This window comes from Balaenoptera physalus (genome assembly GCF_965194825.1).
Source record: "Balaenoptera physalus genome assembly, chromosome: 8".
In the NCBI taxonomy this organism is placed as follows: domain Eukaryota; kingdom Metazoa; phylum Chordata; class Mammalia; order Artiodactyla; family Balaenopteridae; genus Balaenoptera; species Balaenoptera physalus.
The window spans coordinates 113388909-113415374 of NC_138887.1; the positions used below are offsets into that span (position 1 = coordinate 113388909).

The window sequence follows — 26466 nt, forward strand, 5'->3', positions numbered from 1 at the left end:
TTTTATAGTGTCCGGTCTTACATTTAGGTCTTTAATCCATTTTGAGTTTATTTTTCTGTATGGTGTTAGGGAGTGTTCTAATTTCATTCTTTTACAGCTGTCCAGTTTTCCCAGCACAACTTATTGAGGAGGCTGTCTTTTCTCCATTGTATATCCTTGCCTCCTTTGTCAGAGATCAGTTGACCATATGTGTGTGATTTTATCTCTGGGCTTTCAATCCTGTTCCATTGATCTATATTTCTGTTTTTGTGCCAGAACCTTATTGTCTTGATTACTGCAGCTTTGTAGTATGGTCTGAAGTCAGGGAATCTGGTTCCTCCAGCTCCATTTTTTTTTCCCTCCAGATTGCTTTGGCTATTTGGGGTCTTTTGTGTGTCCATACAAATTTTAAGATTTTGTTGTCCTAGTTCTGTAAAACATCCCATTGGTAATTTGATAGGGATTGCATTGAATCTGCAGATTGCTTTGGGTAGTATAGTCATTTTCACAGTATGGATTCTTCCAATCCAAGAACATGGTATATCTCTTCATCTATTTGTGTCATCTTTGATTTCTTTCATCAGTCTTATAGTTTTCTGAGTACTGGTCTTTTTACCTCCTTAGGTAAGTTTATTCCTAGGTGTTTTATTCTTTTTGTTGCAGTGGTGAATGGGATTGTTTCCTTAATTTCTCTTTCTGATCTTTCATTGTTAGTATATAGGAATGCAAGAGATTTCTGTGCATTAATTTTGTATCCTGCAACTTTACCAAATTCATTGATTAGCTCTAGTAGTTTTCTGGTGGCATCTTTAGGATTCTATATGTATGATGTCATGTCCTCTGCAAACAGTGACAGTTTTACCTCTTCTTTTCCAGTTTGTATTCCTTTAATTTCTTTTTCTTCTCTGATTGCCATGGCTAGGACTTCCAAATCTATGTTGAATAACAGTGGTGAGAGTGGACATCCTTGTCTTTTTCCTGATCTTAGATGAAATGCTTTCAGTTTTTCACCGTTGAGAATGATGTTGGCTGTGGATTTGTCATATATGGCCTTTATTATGTTGAGGTAGATTCCCTCTGTGCTCATTTTCTGGAGAGTTTTTATCAGAAATGGATGCTGAATTTTGTCAAAGCTTTTTCTGCATCTACTGAGATGATTATATAGTTTTTATTCTTCAACTTGTTAATGTGGTTAACAATCACTGATTGATTTGCAGATATTGAAAAATCCTTGTATCCCTGAGATAAATCCCACTTGATCATGGTGTATGATCCTTTTAATGTATTGTTGGATTTGGTTTGCAAGTATTTTGTTGAGGACTTTTGCCTCTATGTTCATCAGTGACATTGCCTTGTAATTTTCTTTTTTTTGTGGTATCTTTGTCTGGTTTTGGTATATGCGTGATGGTGGCCTCATAGAATGAGTTTAGAAGTGTTCCTTCCTCTGCAATTTTTTGGAATAGTTTCAGAAGCATACTTGTTAACTCTTCTCTAAATGTTTGATAGAATTTACTTGTGAAGACAACTGGTCCTGGACTTTTGTTTGTTGTGAGTTTTTTGATCACACATTCCATTACAGTACTTGTAATTAGTCTGTTCATATTTTTTATTTCTTCCTGTTCAGTCTTAGGAGATTGTACCTTTCTAAGAATTTGTCCATTTCTTCTAGGTTATCCATTTTATAGGCCTACAGTTGCTTGTACTAGTCTCTTATAGTCCACAAAATTTTCTGATGTTTTAAACTTGGACATTGGTCTTTCCCTGCCCTCAGACTGAAACTTACACTCTCAGCTACCCTGGCTCCTCAGCCTTTGGATTCATACTGAAACTACAGTACTATTCCCCTGGATCTCCAGCTTAATGACTGCAGATCTGGGGACTTCTCAGCCTTGAACAGGGAGAAATGAGACAGTGGGACAGGGCAGAGAGGGCCGACTTGGGGTTTCAGCTGTGGCTTCCTTCCACCCCTGGCTACCAAGCTGCAGAGAAGACAGTAGCTGGTGCCCCTGCAGCCTGCCCCAATATCTCTCGAGAGTTTCCCATTCTGATCAGATATGTTCAAGACAAAATAGAAGCAGAGATATTTGAGACAGAAATTGCTGGAGAGAAGTTCTCATGTAAGAAAGAGGGATGGAATTTATAATATAATTTGTAGGCTGGCCTTCTCTGGGGAAAAACTAATAACTCCACAGGAAGGGCAGAGAAGTTGAGATAAATGCACAAATTCAGCAACTCAGTCAGTGTGTTAGTTAGGATTGCACAAACTGTCATCTGATTGTTTTTATGGTCTCAGTTACTCTCATTCAGTAGCTAAGAGTGTGGGTGAAAGGATTTATGGGAAGTTTAAAGAAAAAGAAAATAATTTAAAAAAAAAAACCTGAGAGAAGAGACTAGGAAATACACTGTGATTTCTGGTAGCATCAAGGGCCAAATTAATGTAAATACTCATGAATTTAAGGGATCTGAGTCATCATGTTTGTTTGTTGTCCTGTGTATCTGTGGTTTCAGGCAAAGCCATCCATCATCTAAATTCAATGCTTACAACACTGTGCTTACAACAGAGAGGGGATAATGGCCTCTCCAAATATAGGATATACATTTAGGGGGCAAATATTTTTGAAATTGGGCAAATACTTAAGGTGTAGCTTAAAGCAGGAAAGCATTCAGGCAATAGGATTCAATCTACATGAGTTTCCAAGTAATGATTAATATTTGCAATGGAAAATTTTGATAATTATTGTGCATTAACACTTTTCAGCAGACAGAGATTGTTCACTCCCTGAGAAAGATATAGTCCTTTGAGGGGCTAACTTAACAAACTTCATGGGGGTCACATTTATTACATCATGACTCTTTCCAAAAGTAGGGTATGGAGACAGGAACAATTTCAAGATCAAGTGCATAACACATTCATATCCTTGGGGAGTGTACTATGGGTGATAATCAGTAACGTATGACTTATCTGTTAAATTTTTATACCAAGATCCTCGAGCACAGACATCTTTGCCATTCTTCATGAGTTCTAACTTCTCTGCATGAGCAGGTGCACACATCTATGCACACACACACACTCACACACACACCTATACACTGTCATAGATAACAAAGCAGGAGAGCCAAGAGGGGAAGGGGAGGTTTTGCACTGCTTTGTAGGAAAGACCTAGAATGGTGGGAATATGATTTGTAATTAGTTCCCTGGACTCCACAGGAATGTCTCTGGGGAATGGGTTGGTTTTAGTTGATCAGACTATAAAGCCCCTATATATATACAAGTTCCTTATCCTCCCTGTGTCCTCTCCTCTCCATCAGGGTAGAAGAGGTATCTGGAACTCATCACACACTGCACTTGCTTCAGGAAGCAGGTGACTCAGCTCCAACCATTCCCCATCTTTGTGAGTTTTCCTGTACATTCAAGCTCATTTTGAGAAAAATACTAGAGGTAGTACCCACTCTCTCTTTGAAGAAATCATTATTGTTATACCAGTTAATGGTTTACAGAGGAGCAGGATAGAAGGCTGGCAGAAATCATCAGGTTTAGGAAGAAGAAAAAGGCACCTTTGTGAGACCCCTATCTTGCACTGTTCCTGGGGTCTCAGAGTAACATCTGAATCCCATGCTGTCTAAACATAGTTTTCTTATTCCTCTTAATCAGAGCCCCTCCCCAGTCACACTTGTGGGAAGCAGCTGGTGAAAATTGATGTCCCTGAGTCATGATATAAAACTGAACGGGGTATAAGAGCCCTCTAACTCTGTTGCCTCCTTTTAAAAATGATGAAGCTGGAGGTGGGGTGTGTAATTTGTCCTTCACTATCTTTCATTTCTTCCTCTGCTGAGGACCATCTTCTTACACTACATACTGGAAATATCCTCCGGCCAGAGAAGTGAGGAAAATTAGCATCCTTTTCTTTGCTGCCCATGAGAGAGGTGTTAATAAGTGGAAGGGAGAAACCCTATAGCTATTTGATAAAGATCTCATCAATTGTTCTTGTAACAGGGAAGCTGGTACAGATGCCAATTTAACTTATCCTGATTTGCTCTCCAGGGATGTTTGTCCTCATCCGAGGAAAACCCTTTATCATCTCCTGGAGTGGGGTAACATGACTACCATTGTCGCTTATCAAATTGGGGGGAAAGTTCTGGCTGGTGAAAATATGGTAAAGTATCCCTACTACCAAAACAATTTTTCTATTTGACATGTGTTTGTACCTGGCAAATTTTCAATGAATACTTTTTCTTTTATTTTCTTCACATTTATTTAAGGCAATTTTTTAAAATAATGGAGTAAATGAAAGTAAATCATTCTTAAGTCTTACCAGATGCAAAAAGAAAATCAAGAGAATCCTGTCAGTGTCTTTAATTTACAATGAGGCATAGGATTTCTAATACCTTCCTCTAAACTATAGTAATTTGGTTATTTTCATCCCTATTTCAGCATTCTAATGCTTAAGATTCAAGTTACTATTTATGAGGCTAACAGGGTTTTCATATTCATATTAATCCGACTTCTGCTGTGTAAAAGCCAAGAATTGATGTTCCACTGACAGGAAACTACTGGAAAGGCATTCTAGGTAGCCCTGACCAGAGTTTATAAGCCATCAGAGTCCACTGAGCTAGTAGGAGGTGTTGGACCAAAGAATTTCATTGGGAAAGCAGTGATTATTCTTGTAGATATGAGGTAGGCTGGGAAGTGTTCTAGGACCAATAAATATAAAGCCCTCTGATGATCATCTTGTAATATAATGTTTATTAATTCTGTTTATTATTTTCTTACTAAATAAACCTTTCTAAGTATACATAAAATTGTGTAGAATTTTAAATATATTAACCGAATCTCTTCTAAGGAATATTCTTATATAATGTACAATGTGATAAATGTATTCTTTTAACCTATAATGACAGCATGCCTGAAATATAGAATGAATTTTAGAGATATTGAATCTACTGGGAGCTGGACTTCGAAGTTAATGTCCGATAACTGCGAGCTCCCAGGATAGACAAGCATTTGAGGGCACAGGTCTGGGAGCCGAAGAATCAGGCAGGGTTGTCAGGGTACTGCGGTTTGTAAGATAACAAAAGCTACTGGAGATTTGATTTATCTGTAAATATATGAGTTTGTGTAGAAGGCAGATTCTACATTAAACTAAGTTGCTAAGTCCCTAAGCAGACAACTCAGAACAGGAGGACCGACCAGAGCTAGCAATTAAACTGGCAGCCACCATGGAGGCTTTTAATGTTTGTGCTGACATTAAGAACATTTGATGTTTATGCTACCATTAATTGTAAAATTAGTACCTGAAACTTGGAAGTTAGAGACGTGCACTGAAAGAGGATGAAGGCCTTGGAGTCATTTTTATTAGCTGACTGACCCAAGCTACTTGAGAGCCTCATAAACTATCATTCAATAGAAAAATCCCTGGTTTATTCTCCCTGGTACACAAAACAGAGATTGGTATACTTGAAGAAATTAGTAGATCAATGCCTGATATATGCTATAGTTGCCCATTTGATTTTTAGTTAAGGGCTCATTCATATTTGAAATCAGTGTCTGATTTTCTATTTGTTTTACCCCAGTGGCAATGATTAAAAATTAGACTTCTCTGCAGTTTCAGGCTTTGAAGGATGACTGTCTTCCTTGATGAGTGCGCCTGAAAGTGAACTTTGTACACATTATATAATCTATGTTCCATCCTAAATGAGCCTTCCTCTTATTGAAAATCTGCTGAACACGTTTCATGTGATAAACCAGCCAGCAACTTTAGTTCATTTACATAGATTTGCTATGTCATTCTCAAAACATACTGATACACTTAAATATTTTTCTCATATTATTTATGGTGAATAACAGAGCTAATATTAGATAGTATCCCTTAGATTATATTTTATCCAAGTAGAGAAGTTTTATTAAATTCCTTCAGGTGCAAGATACATAATATAAAGGAGGCTAGTAGGTTAAGTATAAGTAAAGCCAACTTTTGAAATTAAAAAATTAAACTTTCCTTAAGTTAACTATGGATAAATATCTATGCTACTGTAATTTTTAAAACTCATTAGAAAATATTTATTTAAAATTTTTGGCAATTAACCTCTTCAGTCTTGAACCAGAAAACCACACCTATTCCTCTGCCTAATTATGTCCAATCCAATTTTGGATTTCAGAGGTGATGTTCAGACAGGAATTTTGTAGCTGATGCTGTGGGTGCCCCTTGGCCCACCCACTTCAAAGCTCTCATCCAATAGCAGATACTGGTTGGGGTATAGACACTCCAGCTCCCTTCCACTCCAGGTGGATTAACACTGAGACACATATTCTACACTGGCTTCAAGATTTTCTCATTAGTATGTAACTTCAATTACTACAATTTTATGGTATTTAATCATTCAACCTTCAGTGGCTATCTTTTCATCCCCCTTTTCTGCTCCTCTACTTACATTTTCCAGGATTACTTCCTAAAAATTACGTGTAGTTGAATAATTGTCCCGGAGTTGGGCTCTGGAAGAATCCAAATTAAGATGCATCTCTTAACTGTAACCAATATTTAGATTTATTTAATTGATAATGGAAAAGGTATTCACAAACAGGCAATTTTGAACATGGATAGAAAAGTGACATGGTGATTTTTATGTTTAGAAATATTAAAAATGTTTGTAGAAGGCTAGTTATTCTAGCACCAAAATATTTGGTTGTCAGAATATATTGCACTACAATTTTTCAAAAATTCTCATTTATATCATTTCATTCATATTATAAAGATAAACTAAGCAGTGATTCATGTTCATAACTTTTGTAATTGGAGCACATTCCATGGAATTCATTATTGATTACATAACTTTGGGAATGTTTCTATAACTCTCACTTTTTTATTTCTAGAGAAAAATTTTGTATAGGGAAATAGGGCCAATTGTTCTTGTCGAATAGTTTCCCAAAACCATTAATTTTTCTAACAATAAGTAAATTAAATAATTTATTTCTGAAACTAATTATAGGAGCCCCTGCAATAAATATTTGTGTGGTCACATGGATTGTGAGGTCAAGCACACAAGAGATAAGTACTTGTTTCATTCTTCTTTAATAAGCTATGATAGGTTTTTCCCTGGAAGTTAGGAAAAAAGTTATTATAATTATCATAATAATATTCATATACAGTATATATATACACAATCTTTTTAAGATCTGTAAATGTGTATTTTATATATATATATAGGCACTTATTTTGGGCATATCTGAAAGTGGAATCCATGAGTCACTGTTATGCATATATTTCAAAAATAGTATATACTTCCAGAGTTTTCCAACATTACATTCTCAGTAGTAATGTATCCCTGCTCCATAGCTTTGCCAAGTCCTTGTACTTTCAAGCTTTTGAATTTTTACCATCATTGTGTTTTGCATTTTAATTTCCATCTCTTTGGTGACCTAGAGAGTTTAGCATCTCTTAATCTTTTAGTGTGCTCATGGGTCATTTGGATGATCTTTCACATGAAATATTTGTTCAAGTATTTTTCCCAATTTAAATTGGATTATCTATCTTTTCATTAAAAATGTGCAGGAATTCTTTAAATATTCTGAACATGAGCCCTGTATTGGTTATACGAGTTATAAATATTTCCTTCCATTCTGTGGATTTCATTTTTACTCTCTGAATGATGCCTCTAGGTAAACAGGAGTTAGGTTCTTAATTTTATCAATATTTTCTTTAATACTTGTTTAATTCTGTTTCAGAAAATTTTGCTCCCTCTGGGATTATCACTATAAGCCACTAATTAATAGTCTATAAAACTTGTTTTTATCTTTTATACTTAGATCTGAAACCTACTTGATTTTTTTTATAGTATATTGGTAGAAGTCATGTTTTAGCTTTTACCCATATAGCCAATTGATCCACCATTATTCATTAAAAACAGCAGTGCCTTCGTGTTGGTTCAAGTGCATGTGTGTGTGTATGTGTGCAAGCATGTGTGTACGCATTCCTGAATTTCTGACTTAACCGTGCTGTTTCATGGGTCTTGTCCCAATACAACATTGGCTGATTGCATAAAGGCACTGTAAACTTGTAGGTCTCAATATGCCATAGGTTACACCTTGACCTAACGTTTTTATGTGTCATAATTATGCTTACTTTTGCTCCTTTTTAGGGTTGGCTGAAGATGGCGGTATGTAGACTGGAGTAGCAAGGGCTGGCGAGGTTGATCGGGGTTTATGGATCATAGAGCACGCTCCCCTAGAGGGGTGTGAAGCACCGCCAAGTCCTTTGAGTTTTAAGCTGTTGCTAGTAGTACTCTGGCGAATAGTCTAGTTCTTATGATTATTTGGGTTTAGGGCTAAGCATAGTGGGGTATCTAATCCCAGTTTGGGTCTTAGCTATCGTGTGATCAGATTATTAAAGTCACTTTCGTAATTTATTTTTGTTTTAATTATGGCTTTTTACAGCTTAATTAAGGTTTAACTTTATCTTGTATGGTTCTTTAACACGCTTTATGCCGTAGTTCTATGAATTCGGGTCAATCATATGACCGCGGTGGCTGGCACGAAATTTACCAACCCTGATTCATATGGCTTAGTCAAACTTTCATTTATGGCTTAATTTTTATCACTGCTGTCTCCCATGGGGGTGTGGTTGAGCAAGGTGTTATGAGCTGCTGGTGTGGCGTGCTTGGTACCTGCTCCTTTTAATCTTAGTGATTTAGAGGGCATTCTCACCGGGATGCAGATACTTGCAGGTGTAATTCTATTAAAAACTAATAGAAAGGCTGGGACCGAACCTTTATGTTCACGGAGCTGGTGAGCCCATCTAGACATTTTCAGTGTCTTGCTTTATGAGATGTTTAAGCTACATTAACTTGCTGCACGTAGGTGATGTTTGTATGGTTGTATTACGTGGTTTATGTCAGATTTAGTATTAGATTTTCGATAGGATGGTTGGCGAATCTAGGGGGAAGTCTGTCTGTATGGGTGGCGAATATCTAAGTAGTTCCTTGGTATGATAGGAGGGGCGTTGAGGTTCATTCATTATGATATATAATTATTTTAAGCCGGGGGGGAATAGTAAAGTGCTATGTCCTGTGACCATTAACTGATTGCACAACGTAGGTTGCTCTAGCCAAATAACAAATACAAGTCCAGCTACAATTTGCTTGATTGTGTTAAGACCTTTTAAGGTCATAGCTGAGTCCAAGCAATTTGCCCCCCAAAAATAAAAGATACCAAATGTATGAAATCGCAGTTATGTGTGATCATGGGCTGATTAGTCATTAGTCCATCGAGATGTCTTATTTAAGGGGAAAGAGTGGGTGATTTTAGGTGAGATGATGGCCCTGAAGTAAGAACCAGATGTCTGATAAAGTTCATCAGTAGAAATCCCCACAAGTTATGGGCCCGGAGCGAGAAGAGGGACACCTGCCTAGCGGGTTGATGGTTTCACGCAGCCTGGTGATTAAGCTCGTGATCTAACGGACGGGATTATCAAACATGCTGACCTAGACCAATTTAACTTAATGTACTATGTACGATCAATAATGTATATGTACTATGTAATATCAGTGACGTAATGTACATGCCTATTAAGCATGGGGCAGGTAATTTAGTGTACGATTACACATATAATGTACATGTACACATATATGAGAGAGAGACATTATTGCAGTTATGTGGCAGTAGAAGTATGTACGGCATACATAGCATGTATATAGTAAAATGAATTAGTTTTAGTACTGACATAGTATTGCAGTTTTGTGAATGTCATATCTTTCTCAGGGAATAGTTTATATAGAATTTCAGCTTTGGGTGCTGGCGATGAAGCATAGTACTTCTTCCTTGAGTCTCGGGGAGATATGTTGTTCTCCTTTTCCGGTTTACAAGACCGCGGTATTGTGTTACACTACAAAGACTCTTCATTTTAGGAACTTGTTTTCAATGAGACTAGTCATTGGTATTAACACTAGAATTAAGAGAAAATATAAGATGGATGCAAGTTGTCCAATAGCTATATATGGATATTCCACAGGCTGTCCTCCGATCCACATTAGTGTTAGTAAATCTGCCACTAGTACTCTTCGTTGTTTAGATGTGTGGAGTATTGGAATAAATGCCAGGATTAGGATTGAGAGTAGCAGGGCCAAGACTCCTCCTAGCTTGTTGGGGATTGATTGTAGAATTGCATATGCGAATAGAAAATATTCTGGTTTGATATGTGGTGGCGGGCTGAGTGGGTTTGCTGGGGTGTAGTTGTCGGGATCTCCTAGCAAGTCGGGTGAGAATAGGGCTAATATTAGTGAAGCTAAGATTAATAGTAAGGCGCCCAAGATGTCCTTGATTGTATAATAAGGGTGAAATGGGATTTTGTCTGTATTGGATGGAATTCCTGTGGGGTTGTTGGATCCTGTTTCGTGAAGGAATAATAGGTGGATGGCTGCTAGTGCTGTGATGATGAAAGGGAGAAGGAAGTGGAAGGCAAAGAATTGTGTTAGTGTTGCTTTATCTATGGAAAAGCCACCTCAGATTTCTTCCACGAGAGTGGTGCTGATATATGGGATTGCTGAGAGTAGATTTGTGATAACAGTTGCGCCTCAGAATATTTGTCCTCAGGGTAGGACATAGCCTGTGAATGCGGTGGCTATGACTATAAGTTGTAGGATAATTCCAATGTTTCATGTTTCCTGAAAGGCGTAGGATCCATAATATAGACTGCATCCTACGTGGGCGTAAAGGCAGATAAAAAACATGGAAGCTCCGTTTGCGTGTATATATCGGAGATTCAGCCTTTTACTTCATTCTTCATTCTTCTTTAAGATTGCCTTGTCTCTTCTCGATCTTTTGTAATTTCATATGAAATTTTTGATAAGATTCTCAGTTTCTATACATGAACAAACCTCCGTGGATTCTGATTTTGATTTTATGGAACCAGTAGAACAATTTGGAGAGATTTGCAATGTTTACAAAGTGCTCATTGCATAAACAAGGTACCTATGTCCCCCGTTTTGTACATCATCCTTGAACCCAGATTTTGGATATTTGTAGTAATAGGTCATCTATAGAGATTTTATTTTTAACGTACACAAGTGTGTTGTCAATAATTCTATTTTCCATTTTAAATCCTAGCCCTTCTATTTCGTCTTCTTGTCTTATCGCTAGCTAGTTCTTTTTTTTTTTTTTATTTAAAGAAAACAGCTTTTCTTTTATTAGAAATAAATCACACACCTATTAGGGACTGGCAGAGAGGAGTAATTTGGTGTTCCCACCTCCCCACTGGGGTTCTCTCATTTTATTTTATTTTAAAAATTTTAATTGAGGTATAGTTAATTTACAATGTTGTGTTAGTTTCTGCTGTACAGCAAAGTGAATCAGTTATATATATATCCACTCTTTTTTAGATTCTATTCCCATATAGGTCATTACAGAGTATTGAGTAGAGTTCCCTGTGCTATATAGTAGGTTCTTATTAGTTATCTATTTTATATATAGTAATGTCAATCCCAATCTCCCAATTTATCCCTTCTGTCCTGCCTTTCCCCTTTGGTAACCATAAGTTTGTTTTCTACATCTGTAACTCTATTTCTGTTTTGTAGATAGGTTCATTTGTACCATTTTTTTAGATTCCACATATAAGCAATATCATATGATATATGTCTTTCTCTGTCTGATTTACTTTACTTAGTATGACAATCTCTGAGTCCATCCATGTTGCTGCAGATGTTATTATTTTATTTTTTTACGGCTGAGTAATATTCCATTGTATATATATATACTGCATCTTTATCCATTCCTCCAGCAATGACATTTAGGTTACTTCCATGTCTTGGCTATTGTAAATAATGCTGCAATGAACATTGAGGTACATGTATCTTTTTGAATTATGGTTTTCTCTGGATATATCCCAGGAGTGGGATTGCTGGATCATATGGTAGCTTTATTTTTAGTTTTTTCAGGAACGTCCATGCTGTTCTGCAGAGTGGCTGTACCAATTTACATTCCCACTAACAGTGTAGGAGGATTCCTTTAATCTCCAAAATATACAAACAGCTCATGCAGCTCAATATCAAAGAAACAAATGACCCGATCAAAAAATTGACAGAAGATCTAAATAAATAGACATTTCTCCAAAGAAGATGTACAGATGGCCAAGAGGTACATGAAAAGATGCTCAACATCACTAACTATCAGAGAAATGCCAATCAAAACTACAATGAGGTATCACCTCACACCATTCAGAATGGCCATAATAAAAAAATCTACAAACAATAAATACTGGAGAGGGTGTCTTTCTCTTACTGACTTACTTCACTTAGCATGATAATCTCTAGTTGTATCCATGTTGCTGCAAATGACATTATTTTGTTCTTTTTTATGGCTGAGTAGTATTCCATTGTATATATGTACCACATCTTCTTTATCCATTCATCTGTCAGTGGACATTTAGGTCGTTTCCATGTCTTGGCTATTGTGAATTGTGCTGCTATGAACATAGGGGTGCATGTATCTTTTTGAATTATAGTTTTGTCTGGATATATGCTCAGGAGTGGGATTGCTAGATCATATGGTAATTCTATATTTAGTGTTCTGAGGAACCTCCATACTGTTTTCCATAGTGGCTGCACCAAATTACATTCCCACCAACAGTGTAGGAGGGTTCCCTTTTCTCCACACCCTCTCCAGAATTTTGTTATTTGTAGACTTTTTAGTGATGGCCATTCTGACCAGTATGAAGTGATACCTCGTTGTAGTTTTGATTTACATTTCTCTAACAATTAGCAATGTTGAGCATCTTTTCATGTGCCTATTGGCCATCTGTATTTCTTCTTTGGAGAAATGTCTGTTTAGGTCTTCTGCCCATTTTTTGATTGGGTTGTCTTTTTTTTTGTTGTTGAGTTGTATGAGCTGTTTGTATATTTTGGAAATTAAGCCCTTGTTGGTTGCTTTGTTTGCATATATTTTCTCCCATTCTGTAGGTTGCCTTTCATTTTGTTTATGGTTGCCTTTGCTGTGCAAAAGCTTGTAAGTTTGATTAGGTCCCATTTGTTTCTTCATGTTTCTATTTCTGTTGCCTTGAAAGACTGACCTAAGAAAACATTGGTATGATTTCTGATCAGAGAAGTTTTGCCTATGATCTCTTCTAGGAGTTTTATGGTGTCATGTCTTATGTTTAAGTCTTTAAGCCATTTTGAGTTTATTTTTGTGTATGGTGAAAGGGTGTGTTCTAATTTCATTGATTTACATGTAGCTGTCCAACTTTCCCAACACCACTTGCTGAAGAGACTGTCTTTTTCCCATTTTATATTCTTGCCTCCTTTGTCAAAGATTAATTGACCATAGGTGTGTGGGTTTATTTCTGGTCTCTCTATTCTGTTCCATTGATCCATATGTCAGGTTTTTGTGCCAATACCATGCTGTTTTGCTTACTGTAGCTTTGTAGTATTGTCTGAAGTCTGGGAGTGTTATACCTCCTGATTTGTTCTTTTTCTTCAGGATTGCTTTGGCAATTCTGGGTCTTTTATGGTTCCATATATATTTTAGGATTATTTGGTCTAGTTCTGTGAAAAATGTCATGGATAATTTGATAGGGATCACATTAAATCTGTAGATTGCTTTGGGTAGTATGGCCATTTTAACAATATTAATTCTTCCAATACAAGAGCATGGGATATCTTTCCATTTCTTTGAATCATCTTCAATTTCCTTTATTAATATGTTATAGTTCTCATTGTATAAATCTTTCACCTCCTTGGTCAGGTTTATTCCTAAGTATTTTATTTTGGTGGGTGAGATTTTAAAAGGCATTTTTTTCCCATTCCTTTTCTCATATTTCATTGTTAGTGTAAAGAAATGCAACAAATTTCTGTATGTTAATCTTGTATCCTTCTACCTTCCTGAATTCATTTCTAAGTTCTAGTAGTTTTTGTGTGGAGTCTTTAGGGTTTTCTATATATATTGATAGTATCATATCTTCTGCGTATAATGACAGTTTTACCTCTTCCCTTCCAATTTGGATACCTTTTATTTCTTCTTCGTGTCTACTGCTGTGGCTAGGACTTCCAATATTATGTTGAATAGAAGAGGTGAGAGTGGGCATCCTTGTCTTGTTAGATTTTAGTGGGAAGGCTTTCATCTTTTCACCATTGAGTATTATATTGTCTGTGGGTTTGTAATTGGATTTTGTTTTTAATCTGATATGATCATCTCTATCTTTTGATGGGTAAATATAATTCATTTACATTTAATACATTAATGGATACATAGACTTATTTACATCATTGTATTTTGTGTTTTCTGAATATCAACCTTTTTTTGCTTCTCTTTTTTTGTTTTTTGCCTTCTACTTTTTTGATTGATAATGCTTTAACATTTCATTTGTTTGCACTGTAATTTTGAAAATCATAGATTCTATGTCATTTTTGATTGATGCTATTCTTGAAGTGCTAACATCAAAATGAATAATTCATTATAATAAATATAAAATCATTCAGTATTTTGAGTCTCTTCAATAATTTAGCACTCTTTACTTTCAAATACCTCTTGCTTCATTTATGTTTTTCAAATTTTGCTTTTATTCTTTTTAAACATCAAAATTATTTTATATGTCATCAGTCATTAAATATAAGGTCATATTTTATTACATTGTTGAATACTATTGGTATGTATTTGATTAATTCTGAATTCACTTCTGCCCTATTAGGGAATAATCTTTATTAGTATACTAAAGAGCTATAGGTTCTAAACTTTTATAATTTATATATGAAAAATCTCTTGTTCTTATTCCTTGAAGAGAATTCTTGAGTTATAAAATTCTTGATTGAGAGCTTCTCTGCCTCTTGGTGCGTTAAAGATAGTACCTTATTGTCTTCAGATCTTGTGCTGCTGATAAGAAATCTGCTGTCAGTGAAACTGTTGATCCTCTGTAGACACTTTTTTTTTTTCCTTTGGTGATTTTTAGTATTTACTTTAGATCTGGGGACAGTAGTGCAACAAAACATTTTAAGAGACTAATGAAATTACAGCTTTTAGTAAATATTACAAAACTTATGAAACAAAAAACTAAGACTTTAATTTGTTATGGCAGCCCTAGGAAACAATTTTTTTTAAAGGGGAAAAAACAGTCAAACATTTGTTAATTTATATTTATTGAGAATTTATTTTTTAGTCTATCTTAATCTCATATTTTTGATCTAAAGATTTATCTTCAATTATCAGAAGTTCTTCAATGTCCTTATGGGTGCATTTACCTTTACTGTACTCTTTCAGAATACATTTTTATCAATTTGGAGACTAAGTTTGGTCTTTGTTCAATTTGGAACATTTTTGGTGAAACCTCTTCAAATATTACTTCTTCATCATATCCCTTACTATCTGTCTCTGGAAATTTTATCTTATTTATATTTAGCCTCTCAATCTGTCATTCATGCCTGTAAACTGAATTTTCAAGAATTCATCCCTCTGTTTTACACCTGCCACTAACTTAGTGTTACAGGTCAATTTTACTTCAAATAACAAACAAAAAAACTAAACTTATAGAAAAAGAGATCAGATTTGTAGGAACAGAGGTGGGGAGTAGTCAAGAGAGACTTGGAAGAAGTGGTCCAAAGGTACAAACTTTCAGTTATAGGATAAGTAAGTACTAGGGATGTGATGTACAACATGATGAATACAGTTAACACTGCTGTAGGTTATATATGAAAGTTGTTAAGAGAGTAAATCCCAAAGTTCTCACAAGGAAAAAATATTTTTTCTTTTATTTTTTATGTATATGAGATGATGGATTTTTATTACACTTATCATGGTCATCATTTCACAATGTATGTAAGTCAAATCATTATGCTGTACACCTTAAACTTATAAAGTGTTGTATGTCAATTATAACTACATACAACTAGAAGAAAAATAAATGAATAAAATAAAATATCCAAAAAAGGAATTTATCCCTTGTCTGCACATGTTGAGATCTAGGTAGATTCTTAAGTATAATCTTTCAATGCATTATTTCCCTCTTTTATTTTTAAAATTAATTAATTAATTAATTTATGGCTGTGTTGGGTCTTCATTGTTGCACGCGGGCTTTCTCTAGTTGCGGTGAGCAGGGGCTACTCCTTGTTGCGATGCACGGCCTTCTCCTCACAGTGGATTCTCATGTTGCAGAGCAAGGGCTGTAGGTATGTGGGCTTCAGTAGTTGCGGCACGCGGGCTCTAGAGCACAGGCTTAGTAATTGTGGCGCCCGGGCTTAGTTGCTCCATGGCATGTGAGATCTTCCCGGACGAGGGCTGGAACCTATGTCCCCTGCATTGGCAGGCGGATTCTTAACCACTGCACCACCAGGGAAGTCCTATTTCCCTCTTTTAATCACCAGTATTTTATCCTCCTTATTGAGTTTGAAAAGATGAGTGACTACTTATTTCCAGGATGTCTCATAGATTCATTTTTCATGTGCAGTGACTGTTTTTTCATTCCCGCTTTCTTTACTGCTTATAATTTATTGGAAATTTTAGTAAATACAATACTTTCATTGACCTACTGGAACTTCTAATCATGCTTACATTACATTCATTGTAAGGTTTTTCTAGACATTCAGTTTCATCTTGAGTGAATATAAGGTTCCATTGTTTACGTTGTACATCTTTGGCACTAAACTGCTTTGTGTTGGAATATTGGTTTTTTAAGCACATTTTGAGTAGGAGAGTTTTATTAATATTATTTGAAATTAATTTGCTTAACCATCCTTCTCTCTGTTTTGTGGTTTTGAATTTTTGTTTTTCTTCATCCTACTCCATGATCCCCTGATAAAGAACCAGATCTTATGAGGGTATTTCAGGGTCTGGTAATCTAATGAGGCAGCAAGCATATTGACTGTTTTATATGCACATTATTCAGCAGCTCTATAGGTGTTTTCAACCTTTCATATTTTTGTAAAAGGCTCTTTTTATGTGTCAGGACATGCCTTCATCCCTCATCCAGGTCATTTACAACTCAGGCAATTTCCTTTCTGTACAGAGTCTGAAGTTTAGACAGAGGCTAGAGATCAGGACCTTTTCAGATCCCTTCTGAGCATTGTCACAGCCCTGGTCATGTGTGGAGCCTTCTAGTTTCCCAGCAATATCTTGGAGCTATTCAAATCACCTATTTTCCAAATCATCTTATTTCCAATCTTTCCACTCAGGCTTTTGAGTTAGTCTATTGTTTACCCCAACTTTTATTCCTTGTCTCCTGTGGCAGCAGCTGACACTTTTGCCTTTAAATGCTTTCAACAATTGCCTTCTGGGGAGCTGTCTCAGCCCTGGGCGAGTTTTGAGTTAGTCAAAGTAAAGTCAAGTCCTTTGAGTTGATCCTTCAGGGAGTCACCAGACAGGTCAAATCAAGCATCCATAATTCTGTGAGTATAAAATGTATTCTGCTCCTTCTAGTACTGACTGCACACCAGAAGTGCAGACTGTCTTCTTCATGGCTGCTCCTGAGCTAGGGAGTGGGGGATGGTATCAGGGTAAGTTGAAATGCTACAAATCTCTCCCACTGATTTTCAGGTTTGTTTGTTTGTTTTCCATATTAAGCATGCCTCTGGCTGCTATAGCTTTCGATTAGATTCCAGATTTCCAAAGAGGTTTATTTTGACAGGGTTTTCCATTTTATGCATTGCTTTCTTAGAGAGAAATACTTCTGATTTTTCTATTCTATTTTTTTTTTTTTTAACCAATGTCCCTCCGTGGAGTTAATGTTTTCTTGATCTTCTTACTCAGATGTAATTTTATCATATTGGTCTGTAAAGACATTTACTTTCTCAGTTAATGACAGTTTTCAATCCCATACTTTTTTTTAAAAAAAAAAGCAGAAGCTTTAATTTTGTGTCTGGGAATATATACCTGCTCATGGGCCAAATTTATCAGTACAATGAGTAATTAACATTGAGTGGAAAAAAAGGCTAATGAAAGTCAGTAGTTACAATTTTCTGTCAAAATGCTTGGAAATTAGAACCTTTTAAATCCCATCAGCTTCTTCCCAACATATATGCTATTGTTATGTATTTAGTTCACCTTGTTCTAGGCACCAGAGGACATACAGTCAATATCTGCTTAGTTTTACAAATGTATGTGCTGCTTTCTTTGATCTTTCTTTTTACAATGTGAACTTTCTTTCTGGGATCACTTCTTTCCTGTGTAAAATGAAATCTTAGAATTTCATTCAGGAAGGATAGTTGAATCCAGACTGTCTCAGCTCAAGAATAGGTTTAGTTATTTTTCACAGAAGAGTATGGTGTAGGGTATGTAGTCTTGCCAGAAACTGAAATCTAAATCTTAATATTTATAAACTATATACTTCAAATTTAGACCCTGGATTTTTAACTTCCCACTTCAAAAATGGGAGGATTTGTTTTCTTATGATTCCTCCTAATTCTCCTCCCATAACAGCTGATATTCTTGGTTTTTGTAATACTATTTTTACATTGTCAAGATTTGTGCTATTTACAGTCTTTTAAGCAACTATCATGCCCACAATTTTGACTGCTCTTTCTCTATTTAAATGAATTTAATGCTGCACAATGGTCCTGTTATCACTATGTCTGTATTTTATGATTGGCTGAGAAATAATTTTTTTCAGAATATCTCTTAGGGGCATATTTTATGAGTTCCTGCATGCATAAAAATTACATATATAATGTTTATATAATGACTATATATTATTATATTTATATTACTAAATGTATTATAGTACATTTATGACTACCCCCACCCCAGCTCCTGGAGCTTCTGAATGGTGAGCTATGGCAGGGGCCTTCTATTCCTCACATCTTTCTTGTCGTCACTTCCCAATGTGGTTGAGTGGTGGTCATTCATATTAGCCCAACTCTATTGTTTGAGAATAATCTGGAAGTATCTCCAGTACTCTAGTACTGGAAGTACTAGAGGCATTATATGCAAGCATTATCTCTGGTAAGATGCTGACATGGCCAAAAGAACAAAAGGACTTTATATTACCTAATGGATAAATACACTGATATTGGAAAACAGAATTCTGGTAACATTTATAGTAAACTCTTTTCCTTGCTGAAAGTGGAAAGAGAGTAAGAGATAAATTTTGCAATTTGGTTATTTCTTACTGAAACTTTCCTAGGCTACCATTTAATACGGATAATCATTAGACTTGGGATTTCTGTTTTGCTAGAAATATTTGTCCTACCACAAAATAGGATAGAATGAGTGCCAATTCCACTGACTAGAGTTGGAGAAATAGCTTAAAGCTCCCTAGCTCAGTTACAGGACTGCCTGGGTAGAGAATCGCATATACTGATCACTCAGACCTTTGCTTTCTGGGCTGCTGTTATTTTATTGACTCTATTGGAAAGGATACATTTTATTTAGGCATCTTAAAATAGATAGGTAGACAGAAAGATAGATAAATAGGTAGGTAGGTAGAAAGGAAGAATGAAAGGAAGCATGGAAGGATAGAAGGAAGGAAGGGAGGGAGGAAGGAAGGAAGGAATAGATTTGACCGAGAACTTCCATGTCCTGGAATTCAGTAAAAAAAAAAAAAAAAAAAACAATAAAATATACACAAAAATATATTTATAAAATTTAGTCACTGTAGCATTATATTTTACACAACCTAGTTAGAAGGTAATATACTGAATAAAATATTCATATGCAACAAAATAGTGTACAAATGTTTAAAGTATATTGCAAAGAAATATTTGACATGGAAAATGTACATGATGCTATTCTAAATGAAAGAAATAGGTATAATTTAAATTATATATGTGAAAATATATGTATTGTGAGTAAGGGAAAACTGTATGTACAAATTTTTAACAATCATCACCTTTGGCCTTATGTTTCATGTAAGTATTATCTCTTTAATGTTTTATCAAATTTTATGTTTTTCTAAGATACTTAGAAAACTTGATGTTAAAATCTCATATGAGGTAGATGCCACTTTATTCACAAAGTAAATCAGACTATTGAAACTTTAATCTGTAAGTCTAAAATTTCCAAGAGCCTATAATTGTCTGAATACAAAGAAAATCAAAAAATATAAGATAATTAAAAAGATTTTGGCATTCTAAATCTACATTGCCAAAAAACTACTATATAATATTGAGATCATTCTCTATGATAGTAATGTTAATTTAGTAAAGTAGATTTTGATCTCCAAAAGAAGTCAGTAAATATGTATTAAGATTAAACAAGTAAAGGTAAGAATCCATTATCCACTTAGCAATCTATATACTGTCCCAAATTATATATATCCCTATTAAATGGGAATATCAGAAATTTGTCAACAATCATGATAAAAAATATATTATTAAACACCCAATACAAGCAGATATTGCTTTAAAAATATGATCCTTCAATAAAAGGAGACATATTTTTAGTGAAATAACTGATGAAGTGGGAAATGTTCAAGATGAGTATAGGATACTTTGTTAAGCCAGAAGGAAGAAGGTACTTAAAAATTATCGACTAATAACTTTATAATGGAAATAACTTGGAGACACCACCTTAACCAATGATCCACACGAACATCACCAATACTGGGACAAATTAATATTTTATCTCTGTATTAATGGAGGGACACATTTTTTTCTGCCAAAAATTTTTAAACTAAAACATGGACAATCAATGGAAAACTGCTATTGAGAAACATTATACAAAACAAGAGCTCATACTCTTCAAAAATATCAGTGTCAAGGAAATAAAAGCTAACTATTTAAGATTAGAGGAAATGAGTAGGATATGTGATATTGAATTTGAAACTTAGACTACATGGGCAGAAAATGCTATATTATTTTCTTTTCAACAGATACCTCTTTATTTTCCTGAAGTAAATGTGTTTATTTATTATTGGGTAAAATGACTAATTTGATTTTTTACCTAATGATATACATACACTGAAGGATTTACTAGTTAGGTAAATTCGGGTAATTAAACTTGATAAGCCTTTTTTCCTCACTGTAAAACAGACACTAAAATTCTCTTGTGGGGTTGGTGAGGCCCAGTTGGGAGAACAGATATAAGGCTCTTCAGTGCAGCATTTAGCACGAAGTCATCATTGTGATCAGCATCTCTTATTTGTACTCCTTTTGTGATCTGATATTTAGAAAACCTACAACAGCATTGGTCAGAGGAGAGAAAATGCTGTATTTAGAATAGTGAATCATGTTAATGCTACATCTGCTGATTTTGGTAATTATACTGAGAATAGATTAGTGAATATTCATGTTATTGAAAAAATCAAAAGAGTTTAGGAATAAATTATCAACATGTGAATATGGTTTCAATTTAGTCTTATGTGGTCTATAGAAAACTGATACTACATTCATACAGAGAAAATAAATGATAAGGCAAACATAAAAAAATTTGGTAAAGTGTATATACTAGTATTGTTTATAATCCCTGATACTCATCTGAAATTTGAATTACTTCACAATAAAAAAGTAAGAAAACAAAAAGGTAAAGAAGCATTGCAGAAAAAACTCAGTGATATAGGGACAAGCACACAAGCTTCCTCCGAATTCACTTCAGATAAATAACTCCAGTTTTCATTGTTATCCAGCTCTGACCTTTCCATCACACTTCACTTTATAGACTGTCATTAGGAATGGAAGGCAACCAATCATGGATCACAGAATTCATCCTGATGGGATTCCAGCCCAGTGAAGACATGGAATTGTTCCTCTTCGTTATCTTCTTCCTATTATATACTTTCAAGCTGCTGGCAAATGGCATGGTCTTGGGACTCATTTGCCTAGACCCCAGACTGCACTCCCCCATGTACTTCCTTTCTCATCTGGCCATAATTGACATATCCTATGCTTCCAGCAATTTGCCCAATTTGCTGGCAAACCTAGTGAAACACAAAAAAACTATCTCATTTGTCTCATGCACTATGCAGATGATTTTTAATTTGAGTTTTGCTTCCATAGAGTGCCTGATTTTGGTGGTGATGTCCTATGACAGGTATGTGGCAATCAGCCATCTCCTCCAGTACACTGTCGTCATGAACCAGAGAGTGTGCACGTTCCTCGCCATCACTTCCTGGGCATGTGGATTTTCACTGGCCCTAGTACAAGTAAGTCTCTTTCTAAGGTTGCCCTTCTGTGGGCCCCAGAAGGTGAACCACTTCTTCTGTGAAACCTGATCTGTCCTCAAAGTGACCTGTGGTGAAATCTGGATCAATGAAATGTTCCTCTTTGCTGATGGTGTGTTTATCTTAGTTGGACCCCTTTCCTTGATGCTGGTTTCCTATGTAAGCATCCTCTGGGCCATCCTGAAAATCCAGTCAAAAGAGGGCCGCAAGAAAGCCTTTTCCACCTGCTCCTCCCACCTCTGTGTGGTTGGGTTCTACTTTGGCATAGCCACGTTGGTTTACTTGGCCCCTGACAATAGTCAACGAGAGGAGCAGCAGAAAATCCTTTTCCTGTCTTACACTCTCTTCAACCCATTGCTGAACCCCCTTGTCTACAGTTTACGGGATGCTCAAGTAAGGCTGCCTTCCACAGAGTATTGCAGAAAAAAAGGACAATGTGAAGGAGGATACAATTTTGGTTCAGTGGATTTTTCCCCTTAGGAGATGTGATTACTGGTGTAAAAAAACTCTAGAAAATTCCCCAAGAAGATGCCTGATTTAATGATGAGCATGACTCAAGAGTAATATCAGCAAGATGGCAGAAAAGGAATCCCTAAACCATTGTTCCTCAGTGAAGACAACAATATATAGGCCAAATTTCCTTTGTGAAAACACCAGAAGTCAGATAATAGCTTGCATCGCCCCAGACAAGCACAAAGCCAAGAAGAGATACAATAAGTGTTTAGGCAGATTTATGACATTTTACCTCCTGTAACTACTTCCCCTCCCTGGCACAGTGTGTCAGGATCAGGAGAAAATTCCCAACTCCCAGCTCTCCCTCAAGGGGGAAAGTGAAGAGATGACCATGTATACTACTTTGTAGCTTTTCAAGGAGTGGCTGAGGGTTTGTTAGTTGTCTTGCCTGACTCAGAGCACTGATGGCAATGCCAGTTTGGACTCCTTGTTGGGGCCACTGAGAAAAATGTCAAGCACACCTACTTTTTACAGCTATAAAGAGATCGTAGCATTTCAGACAAACAGCAGGGGGGTAATTCTTTAAAGGCTTCAGAAAAAAATTGCGCAAACATCTTTAACTGAGAAAATACATGAACCAGCTCAGAGAAGCTGCATCCCTAGAGAAGGTTGGAGAGGTTCCCAGAATCTCTAGGAGGAATAATTGCTGAAGATCTTCCCCTTCTCGAAGTCAGTCGGTAAAGACTAGGAGAAATAACTGTTTTTCCAAAAGCCCAAACTCAGCTAAAGTTCACAAGGTATACAATGAAACAGGGAAAACATGGACCAATTAAAGAACAAAATAAATCTCAAGAAACCACCCGTAAGGAAATGTAGATTTATGAATTACCTGGCAAAGAATCCAGTATAATCATTTTAACATTGTTCAATAATCTAAAAAACATGAATAGGCAACTAAACAAAATGAGGAAAATGATACATGAACAAAATGAAAATATCACAAAGAGATAAAAACTATAAAAATAAAAAGAATGAAATAGAAATTCTAGAACTGAATTGAAAAATTAATTAGAGGTTCTCAAGAGCAGAAATTAGGAACTAGCTAGAGACAGATGAAAACAAATCATAAGATACCAAAAACTGAGTGCTGCAAAAGCAGTACTAAGAAGTTAGTTTATAGCAGCATACTCATGCATTTAAAAAGAGAAAAGATTGTAAATCAACACCATCACTTTACATCTGAACTAGAAATAGAAGAAAAACCAACCCCAAGAAGGCAGAAGGAAAAAAATAATTAATATTAGAACATATATAAGTAAAGTGGAGAATAGAAAAACAGCCAATTGGTAGAAAAAAATCAATGAAACAAAGAATTGGTTTCCTGAGAAATCCAAAATATTGGCAAACCCTTAGCTAGAATGACAGAAAAAGAGATATATTTAGGATATTCACATTCTTAGAAACATGAAGTAGAATGGTGGTTACAGGAGACTGGGAGGCAAGAATGGGGAGTTATTATTTAATTGGTACAGAGTTTCAGTTTAGGGTGAAAATGTTCTGGAGATGGATATTGATGATGGTTGCACACAGTGTTAATGACTTAATGTCACTGAAGTGTACATTTAAAAATTGTTAAGAGGCAGGTTCAAGATGGTGGAGTAGTAAGACCCTGAGCTCATCTCCCACGAACACACCAAAGCTACAACTACATATAGAAGAGCTCTCTTTGAGAACACAATGAAGTAGAAGAATAATTTTTTACAACCAAGGATATAAAGAAAAAGCTACACCAAACATGTAGGAGGGAAAGAGAAGCAATCTAGTTGGGACCCACACAGCTAGTGGGCATCCTGGAAGAGGAGGAGGATATCACAAGCTGGGGATTCTCCCCAAGGAGCAAAGAGTTCAAGCACCATGTTGGGTACCCCAGCCCTGGGGTCCAGCACTAGCAAGAAAACTCCCTTTGCTGGTTTTGAAAGCCAGTGAGGCTTATGACTGGGAGAACCTGAGGGCTGTAGGAAGCCTAGACTTCCCTGTGAAAGGGTGCTTATGTGGACTTGCTTCCTCCCAGTTTCAGTGAAGAAGCAGCAAAATGAAAAGTGCCTGGTGCTTTGGCCAGCCTGCCAAGACCACCCCAGTGTGCCCCCACCTCAGCCCACATGGGTGGCAGCTCCAGCCCTTCTGGCTCTGGCCACATCTCCCACTGAGGCAGTGGTCACCAGTGCCCGCCCCCCAACCCAGGAGAAGAAGCAACTCTCATCAGACTCTGGCTCCAGCCATTCCGTCTCTGGTCTGACCCCCAGCCAAGGTAGTGGCCATCAGCGCACCCTGGTAGCTCTCATCAGGTAATGGCTCCAATCCCTCTGGCTCCAGCCCCACCTCCACCAAAATCGTAATCCCAGTGTGATCCAGGAGAAGCCCCAGCCCACAATGAGCCCCGGGTCTAGTCCCCTGGATCCAGCCCACCCCTCACTGAGGCAGTGGCTCCCAGTGTACCCCAAAAGGAGCCTCAGTCTGCATCAGACTCTAGCCCCACCCATCCCTTGCTCCAGTTCTAATGCCTGCAAGAAAATGAACCCATCATGCCCTGAAAAAAGCCTCAGCCCATACTTGTGTCACATCCAGTTCTTGCACAAAGGCACTGGGCACATGTAGACTGCATAAGGAGGCTCCCACACAAGATATGCCTTCAAGACTGAGATAGGAAACTGTTTTGCCTAATTTCAGAGACAAAGTCAAACAAAATGAGAAGACAAAGGAATATGTTCCAAATAAAAGAACAAGATAAAAACTCAAAACCCTAATGAAACGGAGATAAGTAATTAACCTGAGAAAGAGTTCAAACAATGGTTATAAAAATGCTCATTGATCCAAGAATAGAATAGAGGAACTCAGTGAGAACATCAAAAAAGAATTAGATAATATAAAAAATACAAATCAGAGCTGAAGAACAAAATGCCTGAAATGAAAAATACACTAGAAGGAATCATCAGCACATTAGGTGATAACGGAAGAATGCATAAGTGATCTGGAAGACAGAAGAGTCTTTGGGAAATCACTCAATCAGAAGAGCAAAAAGAAAAAAAAATTAATGAGGTTAGTTTAAGGGACCTCTCAAACAACAGTAAGTGTACTAACATTTACATTATAGAGGTCCCAGAAGGAGAAGAGAGAAAGGGGCAAAAAATGTACCTGATGAAATAATGGCTGAAAACTTTCCTAACCTAAAGGAAACAGACATCCAGGTCCAGGTAACACAGAGAGTCCCAAGCAAGATGAACCCAAAGAGATCCACACCAAGACATATCAAAATTAAAATAACAAAATTTAGAGAATTTCAAAGGCAATAAGAGAAAAACAAAGTCACATACAAAGGAAGCTCCATAAGGCTATCAGTTGATTTTTCAGCAGTGACTTTGCAGGCCAGAAGGGAGTGGCGTGATATATTTAAAGTGCTGAAAGGAAAAACCTATGACCAAGGATATGCTACCCAGCAAGGTTATCATTCAGAATTGAAGAAAAGAGAATTTTATAGACAAGCAAAAACTAAGAGTTCATCACCACTAAACCAACCTTATAAGAAATGTTAAATAGCCTTCAAGTGAAAAAGAAAAGGCCATAACAAGAAATAAGAAAATATATAAAAGAAAAATCTCACTGGTAGTGGTAAATATACAGTAAAGATAGTGGATCGGACCTCCCTGGCAGTCCGGTGGTTAAGACTCTGTGCTTCCAATGCAGGGGCAATGGTTTGATCCCTGGTTAAGGAACAAAGATCCCACATGCTGCTCGGTGCAGCCAAAAAAAATTTTAAATTAAAAAAAAAAACTTAAAAAAAAAAGTCAATGGCTCAACCACTTAAGGTAGTATAAAAGTTGAAAGACAGAAGTTATAAAATCAAATATAAGTAAAATAATCAGTTAAGGGATACAAATAAAGATGTAAAATATGATACTAAAACATAAAACTTGTGGGA

The 26466-nt window shown here is 36.3% G+C and overlaps 1 protein-coding gene and 1 pseudogene across 2 annotated transcripts in view; one reads left to right on the forward strand and one right to left on the reverse strand.

Annotated features, from left to right (window-relative positions):
* Positions 1-26466, reverse strand: part of LOC309666436 (olfactory receptor 2F1-like) — a 617177-nt pseudogene that overhangs the window by 336968 nt on the left and 253743 nt on the right. The window lies entirely within an intron of this gene.
* On the forward strand, positions 18016-26311 carry LOC309666424 (olfactory receptor 2A2-like). The gene is given in 2 exon segments (XM_082473884.1): positions 18016-22085; positions 22089-26311. Coding segments are annotated over 2 exon segments (966 nt in total). The 5' UTR covers positions 18016-21548; the 3' UTR covers positions 22518-26311.